The following is a 22,711-nucleotide window of genomic DNA, read 5'->3' on the forward strand; positions in this document are numbered from 1 at the left end:
TACCCTGCAGCAGAGGAAGATAGGAGGGGGCGGAGACATGAGGCTGCCAGGTCCACAGCAGCTGAGTGGGACAGAAGCTGTTGCAGCTGCAGACGTCTCTTAAAGGAACCGTATCCACCACCAGACTTCCATGGTGATGGACTTGTTTACTCTAAGCACCAGTGCCTGGTCGACTGCTCGGGGTCACCAGAGACTTACAGGAGGACAATGAGTTGTCAGATACAGGGCCAGAGGAGAGGATTTCTCCCCATAGCAGTGCTGGCGGTATCCATTGTTCCTCTGTTGAGCCCTCTCTGCTCCCACTGTGCTGAAGCAGTGTCACCATAGCTGAGACATTACCAAACTAGAAAACAAAGGTCGCTCCGCCCCGAGGATTCCCTGAAACTCCGTCTCCCGCAACTCGCAGCCCCACCCAAGCCACATACAGTTGTATCCTCCATGAGATCAGTGCTCATGACTGAGTAGCGCCAAGACTCACACTGGCGGCAGCTGACCTCGGTTTCTGGTATGGCTTCTTGAGGCAACTATAAGCACAGCATCTGTGGATTGCTTGCTAAATCTTAACAGGTAGCCCCGTAAGGGCACAGGCTTGGGCTAAACTTGGCCTGCAGCTGAACGCCCCTCAGCAGGTGCCTCTGGACACCTACAACACAAAGCCACACTAATAAGACTAGAAGACTTAGGAGCTTTGCTTAGTACATAGAAGCAGACAGATAGGCAGCCAAAATGGGAAGACAAAGAGGTAGAAACCACGTGAGAAAACAGAGCAGAAATCCAGAAATAATGGAGTCAAGCAATCGAACAGATGCAGAGTTCAAAACACTGTTTATAAAGATGCTGAAAGAAATTAAGGGAAGAGTAGTTGAACTCACTGAGAACTTTAACAAAGAGATAAAAACATAAAAAATGGAAATGGAAATTATAAAGGGGAACCAGTCAGAAACGAAGAACACATTATCTGAGATGAAGAGTGTATTAGAGGGAATCAACAGAGTGGATGAAGAAGAGGATCAAACCACTGATATAGAGAATGAGGAAGCCAAGGACACTCAATTAGAATGGCAAGAAAAAGGAAGCCAAGACTATAACAATAATTTAAAAGCCTATGGGACATAATTAAATGTAAAAATATCCATGTCATAGGGGTACCTGTAAAAGAAGAGGGAGAACAAGAGGTTGGAAAGCTATTTGAAAAAACAATGATGGAAAACTTCCCTGACCTGGTGAAAGAAATAGATATACAACCCAGGAAGCTCAGAGAGTCCCAAGAAAGAGGAATCCAAAGATGCCCATACAAGACACATCATAATTAAAATGCTAAAGGTTAAATACAAAGAAAATATTAAAAGCAGCAGGAGAAAAGCAGTTAGTTACCTACAAGGGAGCACCCATGAGACTGGCCGCTGATTTCTCAAAAGAAACTCTGCAGGACAGAAGGACTTGACACAAAATATTCAAAGTGATGAAAACCCAAGATCTACAACCAGGAATATTCTTTCCAGAAAACCTATCATTTAGAGTCAAAGATGGATAAAGAGCTCCCCAGATAAAAATAAGCTAAAGAAATTCATTAATACCAAGCCAGTATTACAGGAATTGTTGGAAGGACTTCTTTAAGAAGAAAAAACATGAAACAAAAACATGATTAAAGAATGATAATAACCACATTCCTATCCACAAGTACCTCAAATGGAAAAGAATTAAGTGCTCCAACCAAAAGACAGAGTGACTGAATAGATAAGAAAACAAGACCCCCACATATGTGCTACCTACAAAAAACACACACAGACTAAAAGGAAGCGATGGAAAAAGATATTGCCTTGATGGACCTGGAGGGTATTGCGCTGAATGAAGTCAGTTAGAGAAAGACAAATGCCACATGATTTCACGTACATATGGAATCTAAAGAACAAAATAACAACAACAAAAATGAAAACAAACTCATAGATACAGAGAATATTTTGAGGGCTACTAGATGGGAAGGGGGCTGGGAGGATAGTGAAAAAGGGCAAAGGGATTAAGTACGAATGGATAGTTACAAAATAGTCATGGAGATATAAAGTATAGCATTAGGAAAATAGTCAGTAATGTTGTAATAAGTATGTAAGAAGGAAGAGGGGTACTAGATTTAGTAGGTGACCACTTCGTGAGTTATACAGATCTCTAATCACTATGCTGTACAACTGAAACTAATATATTACTGTATGCCAGCTATAATTGGAAAAATTTAATTGTACAATGTAAATACAAACAACTAATTGTCTATTATATTTCAATAAAGCTGGGAAAAAATATGAAAAATAAAGGAAAATAAAGAAGATAAAAGAACAGCTCAGACTGACAGTTTGTATAGCCCAGTGCCTGAAAAATAGTAAGTGCTAAATAAACATTTGTTGAATACGGTTACCAACTAGAGAGTAATCAGCATGAGTTTATAGAATATCTACACTAGAAAATATTAAAGTTGATTACATTTTCATGTAAATAAAATAACTAATTAATCAAATAGGTAAATGTAATTTGACAAATATATTTTATGGGTATATTGAGGCAAATTACTATATTGAAGTAAAAATTACAATTAATTTATCCAGTAATATAAACTAGTATTTTTGAAGTGCTCAAAAATTTTAAAGCATTTCCTCTCTTAATGGAAACTTTCTCTGAAGCTGTATAAATACTGTATTCTTAGCAAATCCTTTTTCTACAGCTAGCAGAAAGGTAATATTTGGCTCAGTCTCTATCTAAATTTTTACAAGTTTTGAATTATAATGAGATACAATAAATGTGTTAGAAAACTATGTTTGAATTTCATTACAGAGCCCAAGGGTTTGAATATTTGCTTACCTCGGACTTTAAAATACTTTACATGGTTTGCCACAGCCTCTATAATACTTTCATCTCGGCAGATTTTTACTCCATTAGGAAACAGGGTGGATCGCCTTCTTCTGAGCAACCACTGAATCTCGGCCTCTCTGTGGTCCAGAGGTTGTTTCTTTTCCGTAGACAGAGAAGGGTCTGCAGATTCTGAGTCAGTCGGGAGAAAAGGAACTGCACTCTCGGGTTCTTGGATTTCTCCTAAGGATAAGTAGGTTTGTGCTACAGAGTGAAAGCATAAACAATGCTTTTGATGATAAATGAAGATACAGTATGAAAGTTATAAGGAAAGGTATAAAGAAAAACTGACGTTTGTGCCTAAGGAGAAGTGTGAAACAGTCTTTTCTCCATTTAATTCCTACACCTTTATTTCAAGATTGTTAGTTACTGAAATCAAGTATACAACCAATTTCAATACAAGAAATAAAAGGAAGTAAAGGTTTGAACCAGGAATTACTAATGAATAGAAAAACCAAAATTATTGAAGAGATTTTAAAAGTTTAAATGAAGCAACATCAAAGATTAATAGAGTAGTATTGGAATGCAATTTCTTATAGCAGTCACATCAAAACTATTAGAGAGAATATAACATAAATATAAAAACAATGTAAATTTTTAAATACCTGTTAATGATGGAAGGTTTTCTTCAATCAGGATAAATATCAAAATACACAAAATCTTCTTAAAATGAGGAAACATAATCATTTGGCCAAAACCAAGGGGATGAGGAAAGGCCAAAATCCTTAACTGAGCACCCAAAGCCTTAAAATTTCCAATAACAAATTGTTACAGGAAAGGCCTAACACTTAAAAGTTTATGTTCGCAAATTGACAAACATTCCAGAACCATTATATATTAGCTTAAATAAAAACGGTGTCCTTTCAAATTACCTCTCACTTCTTCTCTGAACTAAGCAGCATGCTATGAAAGTAGGAGAGATAAGCTAATTAGAACAGATGGGGAGAGACAATTTATTCTAATCTAGCCAGCTAAGCTCTTTACTAACACTCTCCTTGCCTTTAACAAGCAGTTCATGTAAAAATAATGTTTCATGAATAATTCAATTAAGTTTTACAATTTTTATAAGTCTATTAGTCAATAGATAGATACATATGTTCTTTGGGTTCTTCTAGGACCTACAAGATGTAAGCCTGACGATACTGATCTAATTCAGAAGTGCTGAGCTACATGCAAAACAAAGTAAGTTTGTTTTCTCTTTGTAATAAAGCTACTGTCCTTAAATTTCCCTCCTTGATAAAAACCTTGAAAATCTTTACTTACCATGTCTCCTTCCTTAAACTATAAAATGGGATATGATAGAGCTGTGGTGAGGATTGAATTAGGTAACACACTGAAAATACTTAGAATAGTACCTGGCACATACTAAGCACACAATATAAATGATAGCTATGTGATAACAACTTTGTTGCTTAGTTTACTATTAAATGAGGTCCAGTGTGTTTATTGACATGAACTCTTGATCAAGAAAGGATAGCCTTCTCCACAGTAGGGCCAGATAAAATGCTTTGTATTAGGACAGTTGTTTTTATCAAATGAACCTGGTAGAAAGAAATTTAGTTAAAATCCTTGTGGAAGCTAGGATTTACTATCAATTTGAAATAAATGTCATGTATCTTATGTCATATATTTCAGGACATTCTCTTTAAAAAAAAAAAAAAGTTTTGTAAAGGTCTAAAGCACATTTCTCTTGAGAATCCTAAACTATGTTAGCTAGTTAACCCTTAAGGTTTTATGCTTCAGGAAAAGCTCGCCAAGTATATTTTTCAATACAGCTTCATACAAACCACATTTTCAGCCTTTATATAAGCTAAGAAACCTAAATGACCATTAAACTCATGTGTACACAAGCATTTGCAAAATATTGGTATTTTATTTGGCAAACTTTATTGTTGAGTGTGAGAAAAAAAGCTGAAAATTCTACTAGCTAAGCCAAATTTTAAAGTTCAAAGAAGAGCTTCATCTTGGCAATGCAGATGAAGGGAGAACTTTAAGGTAACATGTATTAGTTGAGAATACGTTATAAAACAAGCCAGGAAATCTGAGAATCACAGTATTCTGGAATGAGAAAAAAACCTGGGCTCAAATATTGTTTTGACCACTATTTGATTTTAGTAAATTACCTAAACTCTTTGAAATGGTTTACTCACCAAAGAAATTAGGTATGATAACCTCTGCCCATATAGCAAGGTTGCCGGGAAAAATTTGGAAATATGAAGATTCTTTGTAAACTAATGTATACTATTTGTCTTTTATTACAATTGCATAAAGTTTTAAGAGGTTTCAAACTTTGGAATTCTCTTTTGTTCAAGCTCCAGAATGGAGCTTCCATAATTTAATAAGAAGTGTTTACTTAAGAACTTTAAAAATGTTTATTATATTGTTCTATAAAATATAGTTTGTGAGATTTCAGAAACCCGTATTTTAAAAAAAAAAACATGGACATCAATAGTGTAGCAGTTAGCATGTCTGTTTTACATGCAGAAGTGGAGCCACGTTGGGTTCATGCTGCAGTGGAGCAACAGTCCATGGTTTATGGCCATGTCACCCTGAACAAGCTCGATGTCTGATCTCAGAAGCTAAGCAGGGTCGGGCCTGATTAGTACTTGGATGGGAGACCACCTAGGAAGACAAGGTGCTGTAGGCATAAGTAATAATAAATAATTAAAAAATAAATAAAAATAAAATAATAGCATGAAAACTTCAACTGGGTTCATTTGCTTCTAAGTAGGTTTGTCATTTTATAAATTCATTTTAACATTTAATATAATTGTAATTTTAACTGCCCCAGTGATGAGTACCATAAAGTTGTGCCATGGGAACCCAGAAGCAAGATTAATTACACTTGGAAAAGTAAAAGGGTTTTACTAGATAATATTTCAGCTAGGCTTTGAATGGCTGGGTAGCGTTTCAGTGGGCAGAAGTGGGGGTGGTTAGTGGGAGGGAATAGTGGTTAGGAAAGAAGCCCTAGTCACCATCAGTAAGATAGAAAAATACACTGTTTGTACAGAAAATAGATATTTGCTAGAGCAGGTAGAGGAGCTTAGCGTAAATAGGTTGAGAATGAAGGCTGAAAAGGTTGAGGTAGATTATGAATACCTTAAAAGTTTAACCAAGAATTTTGGATTTTCCCTATAGATGAAAAGATTATCTGTTTAATTATTAAGAGTTCTTATTTATGGAGATTCCTTTTAAAATTTCATCTGATGGTCCTTGAATCTTATTATGCTTCAAGAAATGTCCCAAAAATTATAAGCAAATAAGAAACTAAACATAAAACTCTGTGTTTTAGAAATAACGAATACCAGGTTCCTTCATCCATACTTAATACCAAATCAGTTGAGAATCATTTATTGACTTGGCAAAATTTTCTGAGTATTTATCATATGCTACTAACATACTAAATATAAGAAATGCAAATGTTTCAGTCATCTAAGAGCCTGTAGTCTAAAGGGAAAAACATGTATACAAATAATAAAATAAAATTGATGAGAAATATAAATAAATCATTAAGGGGGAGCAGGAGAGGGAATGAATCATTCTGTTTGAGAAAGTATGGAAGTGGTGACATTTGAGCCAAATTTTGAAAAAAATAAAGTTCACAAGAAGTAGTGAAAAGGTGCTGTGAAAAGGAAGAAGAAATAGCATGTGCAAGGCTGAGGTGTGGAGGTACAATGTTGTAATGCCTATTCCATAAACCACTGTGATCTTGAGTTCAAAGTGACTCTCGCAGTCACAGGACAATGGCCTATAATCTAGCACATTTGCTGTGTACTAGAATACAGCCCAAAAAACAGTGTTGCCATGATAGCATCAAGTAAAGCACCTGACTTCAACTGGAGTCCTTCTGAGTCCTGACACTGATTTCTCCAGCCCCTAGAAGGATGCACTCAGTTGTAAAAGAAGAGACTACCTGGGTGGGTACAGACCACACCCACATAAGGAAGCCTCAACCATACAGAACCATGTCATTTAACAGTCCCTTGGCAACGTTTCCAAATTTCCACAAGGACAAGGCCAGTTACAAGAGACTCTACAGAGGGAAGCAGGGGCCTATGTTTCCCAGAAGGGTTTTATACAGTTTAGTCAAGGAGGCCTTCAGAGTATGTAAGTCTACTCACAGTTCTCCCAGTTTGGACACAGTTAACAATTAAAGGTCTTTTCACCATTTAAAATCAATGTTAAATACAGCTAACATTTCACATTTGTTTTAGCTCAGTACATTTTCAAAGAAACAGTATTGAAAGAAAGAAAACCCAAGATAATTTCTGATGAATAAAGGGCTTAACATTGGTGTTAAGCCAAAAATAATTAAATATAAATTAATAATTGCATATGACTAAAAAGTAGGTGACAGTGGAAAGATAAGGCTAGAATACAGGTTGGAACCAGATTAGAAAGGGTTCCGTATGACAAATCTAGACCTATATTTCCCCCTAATGTAAAAAGAAACTGATTTGAAGAGATATTAAACTTTTTCTAAGTCTTTCTTAAGGAATTAGATATGACTTTTTTAAAAACTATCTTTTTCTTTTATCCTAAGATTTGTGAATTAAAAACAGTATTATCTTCTCTAGAAAGGCTTTTTCCCTGTCCAGGAACAACCTTCTTAATATCTCTCTACACCTCTCACTACCACACATTCATACATTCACACACACACACACACCCCTCTCTAGGCTGAACTCTCTCTTGTACTTCCAAAGAAACTCTATGATTGTTTTTATAGAGAATATTAGGGCTATTCATATATCTACTTCTCCAGTTAGACTATAAATGATTCAGGAATAAGAGCTGTCATTCATTTTACTATATCTAACAAATTGCCTGCCAGTAGTAGATACTCCAAAAATGTTCCCTGAACTGACAATCAAATTAACTATATGCTTGTTAAATAGGAAGAAAGATTAATCTAAGCATCAGTTACATGATTTGCACTGGCTATCTTACGATTCAAAATTTATTTCTAACTATGGTTCACATTTCTTAAGAACAAAATTACATCTCAATTTAATGTATTGAAAACACGTTTAATATAAAATGTTGATATTCTCAAAGCATTATTTCCACATGAATTTAAGAAAATGAATTTTAAACAATCTTCAAAACATGATAAAGGACAGTGGTATCTTTGAAAAACACAAAAAAAGTTAAGTCACAAGATGTATTATATACTTGCTTTTCCAAAATTAGATGTACAAAATAATTAATAGTCACCTAAAAAAGTCCCCTCCCACACACACACAAATTGGGAATGAAACATGTAATTATAAGCATCTTTATAGGAAATCTCCAAAAGACAAGTCTCTTTAACAACATAAAGATGGTGACAGGAGTAACAAAAGCTTAAGAATATTGAGGCTTAACTGACAACCTCAATTCACATGATTTTGAAATAAAATGTTCCTATATTTAGCTTTATCTTAAATTGCCTTTGCTTCACTGTTTTATATACAGTTACAATGCAAATCTAAGAGATGCTTAAAACAAAAGATTAAAATAGTCTTAAAAAACATTTTTCTTATTTGAGAAAATACATTATAGTTGTCCCCTCAAAATATTCCTAATAACATTAGAAGGTTGTAAAGTATATAACACCACCATCATAACATAAATTCAGAACCGTTATCCAAACATTTAAAAAATTAAGCTCCATGGGGATTATAGGTCTCTGAAAACTACAATTTAAAAATATAAAAGCAATGAGAGCAATGTGGCTTTACAGATGAATACTGGGTAACAAAGCTATAAAATTATATGCCTAGTTCTAACAATAAATAAGACTTTGAGGGTATTTTTTAATTAAAGTTATGAGGATACCAATGTTATCTTCTATACTTACATAAATTGTGTACATATATTCTGGGATAATGTAGGATTCAATATATAGCTATACTTCAAATAAACTAAGTTGAGTTACATATATAATTTTTAAAACCTATTTTGGATAATTAAATTTTTTATTCCAAATTTTACCCTGAATGAACTAAATTCTCAGAACCCCACATATGACATCAAAAAAAATGGGAAAAAAAATTACAGCAGAGCAATGGTTCCATTTAGCAATTGAGAAAAATAAGCTGCGCTTTGAAAGACTGAATTTTTATCATCTTCCTAACATGTCTTCTCTACACTATACAGAAGGGATGCCGTAAATGGCATTTTCTGAAGTCTTGATACTAAATTCTTTTTTAAAAAAATACACAGTATTTATACTGCATGCTTGAGCTGCAAAGTAAAGAATTACAATATAATGTGACTTGTCAACAAATTTGACAAGCACTGGGCTGGCACCAGGGAGGACCTAACTCCCCCTCAACTCCCAGTTATGTGGAAGTAAAGATCACAAAGTTTTATTATCTACAAAAAACATTCCCACATTACATATGCTATTGCATAATCCAAGCATATTTAATCAAAAATACCAAATATTTATGAAATTTTAATTTCTAAGTTTATGTATATCCCATTTCTGCTCCATCTATTCTAATAATATACCTTATATATTTTAAATAATGCTCAATGACTTATAAAACTACAGTAAGTTATTTTCTTCTCTGTGAGCTGGCTAACACAAATGCTGGTAAGCAGCTTTCCAGTAATCGTATAGAACATCTGTGTCATGTTTATACAGATTAACTAGCTACTGCTGCCCTTCTGTTGCTGTAAATGGAGTTTCAAAATAAGCTCTCGAATATCTTCTCGTTTGGTCTTTATTACATGACGAGGGAACCATTTCTCCAAATGAATCGGGAGTTCAAAGTTAACAATAGGATCCTAAAGAGAAAAGAAAGAATGTAATTACTGTAATGGTATAAACCAAATTTATTTTAATTTCATTTTTACAAGAAATAAAAAATTGCTAACTTGGTTAAATAGCAGCTTTACTGAGATATCATTCACATACCATACAATTCAGCTAAAACATTTAATTGAATGGTTTTCGGTATATGCAGATATCTGCAACCATCACCACAATCAACAATAGAACATTTTCATTAAATTGCTTTTGAACATCAAAATTAAATATTGTCTGTTCTGCTACAATGGTATTTAAGTGAATAGTGAAAACAGAATTAGCAAACAGAGAATGATTCAGCACAATGCAGAAGTCAGGTTGATTTCAACACAATTTTTCCCAGCATGTTAATATTTTGAAACCATTAAAACAAAGAGAAAGCCATAGCAGTAAATGAAGAATCTCAGATTAAAAATAGAAAATCCTGCAGAAGTGCCTCCTTTTAGTGCAAGAAATAGCCAATTTTATGGCTTCAAGAATTGCTGTATTTTCCATATTAAGCTTAACAAGGAAATTGCATATTGCAACTGCAAAGACTTTTCTCTGTTTAAAAATGTAAGTAACTGCTAAAGAAGGTTACCCTTAGCATGTTTATAAACTTGATGAAACTATGAGAATCTAGATGTAATAAGGACTTATATCTTGAAGAAGGAATTAAGAGTCCCACGGTATGCTGAAAGGATAGGCTGGCTGTGATTCTGGGAGCAAATGTCAGCAGAGATTTAACTATACAAATATTTTTATTAGAATTAATATTGTTTTCGATTGAGTTTAGTTATAAGTTCCACAGGTTTTGAGTGGTTCACCCCAAACCTATTTTTTTTCCACCCAAGCTCAGTTATATTAGTACATAAATTAGTAAAACACAGGTTTCGTTTTTTGTGTTTTTCCCTCAGGAATCTTAAATTGTGCTGCAACCTGTATTAGAGGTATAGTCTACTGAACTGAGTCTATAAAGCAGAATTATGTAACAGACTGAGAATATGTTATGTAATAAGGCATTTTGAATATTCTAAAAACAAAATCAAATCTTTTTGGAAAGAGTATTAAAAGATCAGAACTGTCACCTTAAAATAAAGTTCCAATGTGGAATAAAAAATGAGGGGGAAAAACCAACATTAACATGTTTAATGGTTTCCATAATATGTACCATATTCTACCATATATTATACCAAAAGTTGTAACTACATACTATAACCCTCACGCTTTGGAAGTACTGTTAAGGATTTTTCCAAGCAAGCATATATACCCTGCTCCTATCTTCATAAATACTGGTAATGACTGGAGTAATGGTGAGACAGTTCAAAAAGCAGAGTGATTCCTTGCTATTTAAAATTTCTTCTTTAATATTGCTACAGTTCCTATAGAGTCTCTAATGAGCTAGAAAATAGCACCCATGCTTATCATTGTACTTATTTAGCTTATGGTTTTCTGAGCTACATGAACACGTGAGTCTTTTCTGAAAGTTTTTCTTCAAATTACTGTTTAACTTACTCTCCTCCCACTCACACCATATAATATTTCTGGAACTCCAATTGCATGTAAAATAGATTTTTTTGACTATAACACACTTGTCTCATGCTCTGTTTTCTTATTTACATTCTCTTTTCAATCTGAGCAAGTTGAATACTTTCTATTGTCTTTTTTTTTTTTGAAATTCACTAATCCTGTCTTCTGCTGTATCCAGTCTGCTATTAAATCCATCCAATAAGTTCTTAATTTCAGATATATCATTATACATTTTCAACTCTAAAATGCCCACTTGTTTAGTAGATTCTATCCCTTCATCCATTTTGTTCATCTTTGACTACTTTCTCTAACATATTAATGAAATCATTTTAAAGTTCTTATCTGCTAACTTCAATATCTGGATTATCTGTGGTTCCATTTTTTTTTTTCTTTCTTGATTACCTATAACATTTCCTGTGTCTTTGCTTTCTCAGTAATTTGATTACATGCTGGTAACTGAATAAGAAACTTATTTATATCTTTACTTACCTTAAGGAAGCTTTCCACATATTGCAATAAATATACTCCACAATCACTGCTATTATCTTGTTTAGGAACTTTAGGGCATAAGTCCACCATGTTTGTTTTGCTGAATTCACGATGAGTTTTCCGTTTAACTTCCCACTCTACCTCTAAATACCTTAAATTGTCAAAAAGTAGAATGACTTGAGTAGAAATCTCTTTAGTATTATGCAAAACTTCCACAAAAGTAAAAAAACATTTGCTGCCAGTTGTGCTGCCTCAAGCCAAATTTCCAAAGGCTGAACTTTAACTGTAGAATTTATAATATATGAGGCTTCATGAGTCCTATTTTAAAGAAAATCATCTGAGTTTCAAAGAAAATGCTAGACCTTTGCAACAACTCAACCTTCACAACCCAAAAACATAGTCATTTATATTACAAAATAAACTAACAATTTAAAAACTTTAGCTGCTAGTTTTTTCTGGATCCTATAGTAAATTATAAAAATTTCACGCAAAAAAAAAAAAATTGATTTTCTTCTAAAATGATACTTTTGGTAACCACTAATATTTGCAATGCTGTTTGTAAAATTACGCTTTTTGTTCAATTATGAATAAATTCTTAATTGACTTCTGATATAATCCTTGAGAAATATTGGTACTTGAATATTAACATATAATAGGGGATATTTATTATTGATTAGATTTATAGGCCTCATCTAACCATAATAAAATATAATGCTGATATAGTCTTTCCAGTAATTCTTAAGGTAGCTTCAAAATTATTAAGATTTTAGGTAACAGACTGAAGGGTAAAACTGTTATTACTTACTCTCGTAAATTCTGAACTGTGTTTTGTATAGAAGCAGCTTTCAAGGAGTCTAGCACAAGAATGCATGGCCTATGAAGAGCAAAGGAAGAAATCAAGATGTACATATTAGTATATGAAGTAAACCTAAATATCTGAAAAAACTATTTTTATAGCATGTACCTACCTTTTACACATTTTCTTTGGTACTGACATATTCATCTCGGTACTCTGAAATAACATGAATTTTTATGACTTTTCAATTAAAGTTAGTTTGAATAAATTAATATTCAGTTACTATTTAAAATTAAAATTTCAAATAAGAGTTCTTTTCATCTTTTGAAGTGAGCTAATTTCATTTTTCAAAATACACTGACTTATTTTCTCATACTGGTGAAACTAGTTTATACAGCTTTACATGTGGTCTCAACAAGTCATGAACTCTTAATTTCCTAAAAAAACAACCTGGAACTTTAATTACTTCTATTCAAAGTTATCATCTTACGCAAAAATAAATAAGTTAACAACCCGTGCTTAACATACATTTTCAATCTCAATATATGATGTCGGCAGAGACACATTTCTTCCCTCTGAAGCACAAGAAGCAGAGTATTAATGTGCATTAAGGGAAAAGAGATGGATACTTTGTTGATAAATTTGAGAAACAACAGATCAAACTTAAACAAATTTCTTTAAAGCAGAACTTCACAGAATCTTCATTATTCCAATATAACCGTGAAGCTTTAAGACAAGAATAGCACACATGGTTTACCCAACTTAAGTGACCTTAGAATTCTTTTTTATAGTGAACTGCATCTTAGAACAACTTTTCCAAGAAATCCAATTTGGGAAACGTAGCTGTAGAAGCAATAAGAAACTCCCCTATCCTGCCATTGTGACAGCAGAAAAGAAAACCTCCTTGACTCTGCCCATCCTATACCAGTAACAGTAAACACATAGATAGGCCTGTGCCAGGGAAGCTTCTGCTATCTGTACATACAAAAAATGTATTAGATGGCTACCTCAATCAATTAAGACACTGAATTTAGACCATGTATACTAGTTTGGAGGCCCATATAAAGAAAAGTTAATAGTAACTACCTTAATCCCAGGAGTCATATTGATTGACCTTGAGTCTACTTTGAATAATTTATACTGACAATTCACAATAGAAAATAGAATATAAAATATGCTTGCTTAGCTTATTGATTACAATAAGTTCAAAAAACTGCTGACATAAGGAAAAATAAAAGTAAATCCAACCAATAGAAATTAGAAAAGTAGTCAACCAAGATGATCAGACTACTAAATAAACAAAGTTAAAATAAGCTAAACAGATGCAAAAAGAATGATAATTTCTCGTTCTTTCCTATTCCCACAAAATATATCAAAGAATCATAAATCAGCAAAATTATGGGCTACCAATATCCATCATAGGCCACCTCACTATGCCCTATTTTACAGATTAATGAGTTTTCTTTCTTTCACGTCTAGAAAGAACACACTTACTTGAGAATCCACTGTATCCAAGGATAGTGTTGAAGTAGTATGTAGATCATTATCTTGTTAGAAATAAAGCAGTTATGAGTATTTATTTCATGTCTAATATAAAGTATTTAGATAAGTTTAAAAATTCTAATTTGTATGCACAGTAGTATTTAAAGGGGAAAAAGTACCTGGAGTCTATTTAATTTTTTTTCATGGTTAATGTTATGAATAAAATTCAATGAACAGATAAAACTGATAATGGTTGGCTATTATTAGACAACACATCAAGCCCAAAGCCAAAACCTGAAATATCAGTTAGCTGGGCTAGTTTCCTATAAAAAGGCAATCTTCAAGGATAGATCACTAATCAAAATATCTACTTTTTTCATGTGGAGAATGGTTAATTTGCCTAGCAACAGTTCTAACCTATGAACATAGAGTGTTGCTTAAGTACACTTTTGAAGCAGAGGATGGTCAGAGAAAATGGAAAATAATCAGTTGCTTTATCAGATTTTGGTCAGTATTAATGGTAATGGCTATTAATTCTGCTTTCCACTTAGGCGACAGCTATAAAACACATAATTGTTTTTTCTTCCTCAAAGAAAGTAAGCTTATTTCCTTGCTTAATTAAGATTTGAGTTGTAACATAATAAAAACCATGGAAGAATCATAAAAGACCCAATATTACCTAGCCAAATTACCAGTGTCAACAAAAATTGTGTTACTTTTTTATCAAGAAAAAATGGGGGATCTCAAGCTATGCCTAAAGATCCATGGCATGATTCTTAGTCACATCAGCAAGATTATTCTATCAAAAGTACTATGACAAAACTCGATATAACAGTATAATTTAAGAATTACATTTTGTCTATACATGAGGCTGGGCATCTATCAAAATTTCAGACTTCTTTTAGTAAGTTTAATGATAATAATTTTCTATCTTTTAAAGTCATATTTTTCCCCATAATCATTTCACTGTTGTCATCATTATTTAAAAACACCATCTACATTAAGTTTATCACCTATAGTTTTGTTGTGTTGGGATTGCTGGGATATGGTTTGTGGGAAATCCTCATACACAGCTTCTTCTAACCATGGAAAACAAATGACTGCAAGATACCAGTGAGATCTATTGAAAAAGAAATACAATCTTAATAACACAAAATCTAAACAATGTAGAAGAATATGTTGAGCTACAGCTAAGAAGTAGGTAAGACAAACTTCATATACATTTTGAAGAAGTCTATTGTCAATATCTCCTATAATATAGAACACAAATTCCAAAACCAATTAAATAAGTAGTAAGACTACTTAGGGTAAAATCTGAATAATTCAAACTTATTTAGTTTTACATAGTCAGTGTTTTCTGTTGAAGACCTGCCTTATTAAACAGACAAAGCATCACCATTTTTCTACTAGAGCTTAAAGAGCATATATGTCTCTTAAATATTTGAAGATTCATCCTAAAATCTTTTGATCTTTTATTTAGAAAATCTTTTCTTAAGTCCAAAAAAAAAAAACCCTCAATGTCTCATTCATTATAGTCTTGTGGTCATTTGTCATTTTATTTTTTTCATTATATTTACAACATAACTATTGTCAAACCAAATCCATGATAAATAATTCATTGCTTTAGCTATGTCTTTAGAAAAAAAATTTTTAAGTAATACTTGGAATTTATGTACCCATATTTCTTAGTAATTATTAATCTAAAAATGCCCCAAATATTTTTTTCTGCACTCTTTCCAATTTTGTTTTAAAATAATCTGAAATACTCACGACTCATTTACAGGCACAAAGATATAATCTTTATTAAAGATGTTTATGTGACGAGTCCATGTTCTTACTCTTTTATGTCTTCGTTGTGCCATACTGGGAATATGAAAGACAGATATATTTAATATATAAAAAATTTTTAAGATAAAGATTTCAAGAGTCATTTTTATAGATCGAAAATGCTAGATTTAATTTAACCATCCCCTTCAGGATATATAATACATAATACACTAGAAAACTATGTCCTTTTAACAACTCCTGGTTATTCTTAAATCTGATCACTATTTATAAAAAAAATGCTAATAACATAACAGACAGAAGGCAACAATTTATAAAATTTTTCATAGATTCCAACAGTGGTACAACAACTGAACATAAACAGCCAGAACTATTTATTCTGTTTAGTTCCATCTGTGCATAATACAAAATATTATCATTAAACCTTAAAAGAATTGTCTAAATGTTATATCTGTGATAAGGGAGATGTTTTAAAATTTAATGGAAGAGGAAGAAGGAGATGTATATTCTTAGATTTTTAAAGATGAAACTCATGTCCCTTCATTTCATACATAAGGAAACTAAAGGACAATGAAGTATACCCATCATTTATCCATCTTTCATTTTATTTCTTCAACAAACATCTATTAGGTTCCTAAGAACAAATAATGAAAATCACCCACACTGCCCTAAAGGAATTTGAAAAAATGAGAGCAGAAAAAAACCTACAAGAAATAACTATAATATGTCATAAGGAATAATGTTACAGCATCTAGGAAAGCTACCTATAAAAGGGTTGGGACACACACAAAAAAAACAAATAGTTTCTTTCCTTCACATCATCAGAGAGGTTAAAGAAGAAGATATCAAACCAAATTTCTGGATGTCAAAAAAAAATTTCGAAAGGGGATGGCATTTAACAGAGGCATAAAAGAGGTGGTATATGACTTCTGGATGAGGGATCAGTCCCTTGAAGTACTTCTTTTTATGCAGAGAATTACACGTTATTAAGTTCTATATATTTATATATCGACTGATACAGGAAACAGATAACCTTTGCCCCATCCCTGTTCATCTGCCTACCTAACCAACCTCACAAAGGGAGACATTAAGAGTAAGACGGGATCCAAAATAGGCTAAAAGATGTGGTAGGAATTAGACATTATGTGGAAGATTAATTTCATAAAATATTTAGGAATCATTTGTTTACTGAATTTTCTTATTACAGAATGAACCATTACAAGATTATAAACAATTACTTCCAACTATTGTATATTCTGTTAGTTTTCCATGTAAAAATCTTAAGAATAGACACCTAGTTTTCTTTTGTTATGTTGGTGTTTGGTAGATTTCCTTATGCTAACTTTATTTGATTGGGAATTTATCAGACATACGATGGGATAAGGAGGATAGAAGTGAATATGGGAATCACATGTAATCTTTTATTCTCAGTTCCTGTGTAAAAAATCCTCAAATAAATGTCTAACAATTCTCTCTCCATTCAATAATACACATTATCATTATCTTTTACTTTGAGTTCCTAGTATATTCCAAGCACTGACCAAAGGCAGTGGGGATAGAGTAAAAAAATAAGACATCCTTGACCTCATGGAGCTTATACTTTAGGCTAAGAAATAGAAAATGAACAAGCAAACATACAAACAAATGAAATGATTAGAAATTATGTTGTAAAACAAAAAGTACTAGGAGAAAAAAATTAAGTCAGGAAATAGGAAAGAGCTTAGCATATTTGAAAATTGAAAGGAGGTAGGTCGAGCTAAAGTATATGGTGAGGCAGGGAACGTTGTGAGATGAGTTGAAGGAGATGGAGAGAAGCTAGATCTTGCAGGACCTCATAAAGCATAGTAATGAGTTTGTGTATCATGTAGTCATCAATTTCGAAACACTAATAGTTTGAGCCTTTTGTAGGGAATGTATTGGCCAGGGTTAAGGTTTGTAACTTCAGCCACTTTGCTTTTGAGTTATCTTATTTTTTAGCTGATTTACAGGGATTTTTTTTGTGTGAATACTAATTATACATGTCAGATCAAGCATTAGTATGAGCATTTGTATGTGTGTATCTCACCCTTACTCTGGAACATAACTCATGTAACTTTATATTACTTTTATATACATTAGGCATATGATAGCTACATTAGATAACAGACAGAAAAAGTTCAGAACCATATCCTTTCACTCATGTGTGGGATATAAAACTGAAAGCAACAAATGAGCAAGACAAACAAAAACTCATAGACAAAGACAATAGTTTAGTGGTTATCAGAGGGAAAGACGGTGGGGGAGAGGTAGAAAGGGTAAAATAAAGGGGGTCAAATATATGGTGACAAAATTTGATTTTGAGTGGTGAATACACAATGTAATATACAGATGATGTATTATAGAGTTGTGCACTTGAAACACATAATTTTATTAACCAATGTCACCCCAATAAATTTAATTTAAAATAAATAAAAACAAAAATAATTTTTTTTTTAATTTAAAAATATAGCAGAAATCTACCTATTTCAATTTCCTCAGCTTCTAGGTGGGTATGCCAAATTCATTATCTCTATATTGACTAATATTCTTAAAACAAAATGTGGGATTAAATGTATGGTACCAAAAATCAATATCTATATATATAAAATAGAACAGGAGAACATCAGAAATGTTAAATATCAAATTTATTTAATAAATCTTCCCCTTCCATATATACTTCTCCATTAACCCTGATTATCAAAAAATATTTTCAAATTGTGATTTTCTCCTTAATTGATCCTGGCAGGCCATGTCCATCAGCACAAGTTCCAAACCTATAAACACACTCAAAATATAGTTGACTACACATTCCAGTTTGCCTAGATAGCTGCAGTATAAACATGTTGCCCAGTATAGCTAAGAATAGAGCCTCTTTTTATTCTCTCAAGTGTCTCCATTTAGACCATAAATTATATAAACAAAAGAAAGAACATGAACTTGAAAATTGGAAAGCTATATCCAACTATGAATAACTTATCTAACTTCTTTAGGTTTCAACTAATAAAGACAATGGCATTTATCTTCAAGATTTTCATAGAATCAAACAAAATAACTTTATGTTCACTGTCTTGGTTCTAAGCAGCTCAATAAATGTTAATACTCTCCCTATTCCTACCCTCTTTCTCCAACAATACAACAAATTCTGACAGTTTACTCATTTCATCATCTTCTAACTTGCTTATTATTCCTATTTATTTTAAAGGGATGAAACAAACTCTCACAGCCAATTTTTAAAGGCAGCCCAGTACAAATGAAAACATTTCTGAACTAGAGATTAGAAGATAGATTTAAGTACCAACCAGTTCTGCCACTCACCACCAGCTGTCTGTCTTAAGCCATTTAATCTTTATTGACTTCCTTCCTCATCTGAAAACTCAGGATATAATATATATGCCCTACATATCTAAAAGCTCTATTATAAGAGGAATTAATGTATAAAATGTACCTTGTAAGTTGTAAAGTAGTAGACAAATGTTTATATTAACTTTTTAAAAATAAAAATTCTTAATTTTATCATGTGTCTACCATACAGATTATCACACAAATTATTAGGAGTAGGGAGAGGGATAAAATGGCTCCAGGCTATAATAACTATCCAAGCTACTGCTATCTAAAAAATACAAATAACTCCTTCCTCCTTTTTGCCTATCCTTATCCTCTGCTCTATGTGTTTTAGCATTAAAACCTATAGCATCAAAAAATACTTTAACAGAAATTCAGCTAAATTGTCAGACTAAATATGACATTTTGTATATTTAGTATATTTATAATGTTACATCAGTTTAAATTAATAATAGTATATTGGTGAGGGTCCAAACAGGAAAACAAATAGCACTCTATATATTTAAGACAGATAAAATGTAATCCAGAGAATTGACTACAGTGGCAAGAGAAAAAGTGCAAGAAAAAGTCCCAAAAAAGGGGATGGTGAGGCAATCAGAGATTAGCATGGTAGGAAACTGCTATACCCCTATGCTAAAGGGCAAAGGGAAAAAGAAGTACAGCGAGATGGAAGCTAGAGTTCTAGCAGGTCTGTCCATTGAGAGATGGACCCATAGAAGAAATATAGCCAATGCCAGAATCACTACCCAAAGCTTCTTCCTTTCTTACCTTCCAACCTCCAGTGTCCCTCAAAGAGCAGGCATTGAAAATGCAGCCTGCAAGAGTCAGCCTCCATGTAATAGGGAACGCTACTGTGGAAGCATGAGAAATGTCTCATAGAGCAAAGAGACCCAGGACCTACACAAGTGGTAATACTGCTATCTCTAGAAATGCTATAAGAAGTTACTTCACTAGGAATGTCAAAATAGTATATTTGCCTCTCAAAATTTAAGTATATTAGAAGATTGACTTACGAGAGATTTGGATTATCTTCTGTTAAATTATTTTCCTTTCTTGTCAAGCATTTATAGAAAAAGCTACTGAAAATGTGACTTCGTTCAACAAGTTCATCTGATGCCTTCTCCAATATAAGATACCTGGTAATGTAGCAACAAAATTATTTTTAGATTTTTTTACCTGGGCTTCCCCCAATTATCTTATGTGTCTTGGGAATTGTCATTTTTACATCCAATTAGATTCAAAGCAATCTTACAATTTGCTGTAATTTCAGCTTTCTTTGTTCTTTAGTTACTTACATCAAGATCGTTTAAAGCAGAAACTGCCCACTTATTCATTTACATTTAACAAATATTTATCAAATTCCTAACATGTCATGCATCATTTACACTAAAGACACAAAAGGTGAAAAAAAAAAAAATACTCGCCTCAACAGAGCTTAAAATCCAGAGGAGGAAGGGTAGAAGGAAATGTTAACCAAATAATTACACAATCAAATATAAAACTGAAACTGACAGTCCTAAATAAATCAAGAAAAACTTTAATAACTCTGAGACATGACTAATTTCTAAATTCTTTTTCCGCTACTATACTAAAATAATTCTTCAGTAAGCTTATAATTCAATCATTAAATTTCAAACCCTTCATAATTCGAGAACTCTGCTATTCCTAATGTTTATGCAAGTTGAAAAATGACCTTGTAATTGCTTTTTTTTAAAGCATAAAAGACAAATACAACTTGAAGTTTTTTAAATGTGATTATGGGGAGGATATACTACATGGAAGGAGACACAAAAGATGCTTCTGGGGTGCTAGAAGTGTTCTTTGTCTTGATCTGAGTGATGATTACATGGGTACATACATATGTGAACACTCATAAGCTGTACATTTAAGATTTATGTATTTTACTACTTGAAAGTTATTCATCAATTTGAAAAGTAAATAGAAAATAGTCTAAAAAATAGTTAAAATCCTAATAAGACATTAAAATTAATATCAAAGATGATCCAATTCATGTCACAAAATATACATTTGATATTATTATAGGACATAAAAGCAAGATGCTTAACCTTTAGGAGGAGAATGATAATAAAATAACTTCAAAATAAGGCAAAATATTATAAGTACCATAAAAGAGATGTAAATGAAGTATTATGGGAGTTAATAATATCTGTTTAAAAGATCAAGAAAAGTCTCATGAAGGAATCTTGAAAGAGAAATAAAATTTCAGTAGGGTGAAATAAAGAGGTAAGTATTCCAGGAAGCAAGAATAACAGGGCATTAATGCAGAAGAGTGAATAAGGATAAGCTTCATTTAGCAAACTTTACAATTCAATTCTGCTGGACTATGTAATAAATGTAGGGTCATTACAAGATGACTGAAAAGACATATTGATGTCATATTATCAAGACTCTCAAACGCCAGATTGTGTTTGAACTCATTTTGACAAGTAATAAGAAATACTAAAAATTTCTAATGAGAATAGCATTCTTAGAGCAGTTTAAGAAAAATAATTGTTGTAAAAATATACTTAATAGATAGGAAGACACAAAGGACACAAGGAAACTACTTAAAAAGATAAAATAACAATTTAGTTAAGATAAGGAATACTAGAAAGCTCATGATGGCAGAAGAGATTAAATGAATTTGGGAGACAGAATCCATTAAAATTGACAACTGAATGTGTCAAAGTGAGAGTGATGAATCTATGATGACGGAAACTTTCGTTCCCAGCCTAGATAGAATAATAGGAACCAGATTTATCCTCCTGCTTGAAGTAAGAAAAAAACTGAAGGAATAAAAAATGAAACTATAGTTTTCAGAACCCTGGACAACATGCAGTGAAGAAGAATGATCCTTGAGAAATGGAAAACAAACAAACAAGGTGAGCTCCACTAATGCCTCAGCTTACTGCTTTGATAGTTTCCAAGCTGCAGCACGAGAACATGTAACCCAGGTATAGCCTGGAGAGATCAAGGCAGCTCGAGGTTGCAGATCAGAATATTGGAAAGGAAAGAACTGTATGTATATAGAGAGAACTTCAAATGTCCACAGAGAGTCCTCATGTACTTGGCAGAATATTGATCATTGCATGTGTGTAAAGAAAATAGCTAAGGCTGGGAAAAGAACTACCTGAAAATATTAGATAAACGATACTCAGCATTCACACAAGCCACAAGAATAATGTCTTTTCCTACCAGCTAGGCTGGAAAACCTCATGATTCATGAAGCATTGGGTAGAAAATTCAGAAAGGTCTTTCCTCAGCAGTGGGGATTAATTTGTTGTTCTCGCCTAACAAATCTTAAAAAGCATGACCCTTGAAAGTATCAAACTGTTTCCAAATAACTTTGTTCCAGAACAAAATTCAAGAACATTTGCAGGAATACAAAAATACCCAGCACCCAATAAAAAAAAATTACCAGACATGCAAAAAACAAAAAAACAACAAAACAAAAAACAAAAAACTCATACTGAAGAGAAAAATCAATCAACTGTAACCAACTGACAAAGATGTCAGCATAAGTAGAAAAGGACATTAAAACAGTTATTATAACTATATTCTATATATTCAAAAGTTAAACAGAGACACGGAAGATA

At 32.6% G+C, this 22,711-nt stretch overlaps 2 protein-coding genes across 12 annotated transcripts in view; both read right to left on the reverse strand.

The window, feature by feature from the left end:
• The window catches only part of IMPG2 (interphotoreceptor matrix proteoglycan 2), a 73,092-nt gene extending 67,609 nt beyond the window's left edge, over positions 1-5,483 (reverse strand). Inside the window, exons 1-2 of the mRNA XM_039856834.1 lie at positions 3,501-5,483; positions 2,848-3,099 (exon numbers count right to left, since the gene is read on the reverse strand). Of these exons, the coding sequence (XP_039712768.1) occupies positions 2,848-3,099; positions 3,501-3,582 (334 nt within the window). The 5' untranslated portion in view covers positions 3,583-5,483. The remainder of the gene's footprint in view (positions 1-2,847; positions 3,100-3,500) is intronic.
• Positions 5,484-7,904: 2,421 nt separating this feature from the next.
• SENP7 (SUMO specific peptidase 7) overlaps positions 7,905-22,711 on the reverse strand; it is a 134,258-nt gene continuing 119,451 nt past the window's right edge. For 8 of the 11 annotated variants that reach the window (XM_039856855.1, XM_039856854.1, XM_039856848.1 and 5 more), the window contains 8 exons: positions 20,129-20,251; positions 15,741-15,833; positions 14,984-15,090; positions 13,983-14,035; positions 12,661-12,704; positions 12,498-12,566; positions 11,693-11,843; positions 7,905-9,672 (listed from right to left, as the gene is read on the reverse strand). In XM_039856855.1, coding sequence (XP_039712789.1) covers positions 9,535-9,672; positions 11,693-11,843; positions 12,498-12,566; positions 12,661-12,704; positions 13,983-14,035; positions 14,984-15,090; positions 15,741-15,833; positions 20,129-20,251 — 778 coding nt within the window. In that variant the 3' untranslated portion in view covers positions 7,905-9,534. Of the gene's footprint in view, positions 9,673-11,692; positions 11,844-12,497; positions 12,567-12,660; positions 12,705-13,016; positions 13,064-13,982; positions 14,036-14,983; positions 15,091-15,740; positions 15,834-20,128; positions 20,252-22,711 lie in introns of those variants that run through there. The other 3 variants (XM_039856852.1, XR_005651501.1, XR_005651500.1) reach the window with 3 other exon arrangements.

This window comes from Pteropus medius, unplaced genomic scaffold, assembly GCF_902729225.1.
Source record: "Pteropus medius unplaced genomic scaffold, Ma_sr-lr_union100, whole genome shotgun sequence".
In the NCBI taxonomy this organism is placed as follows: domain Eukaryota; kingdom Metazoa; phylum Chordata; class Mammalia; order Chiroptera; family Pteropodidae; genus Pteropus; species Pteropus medius.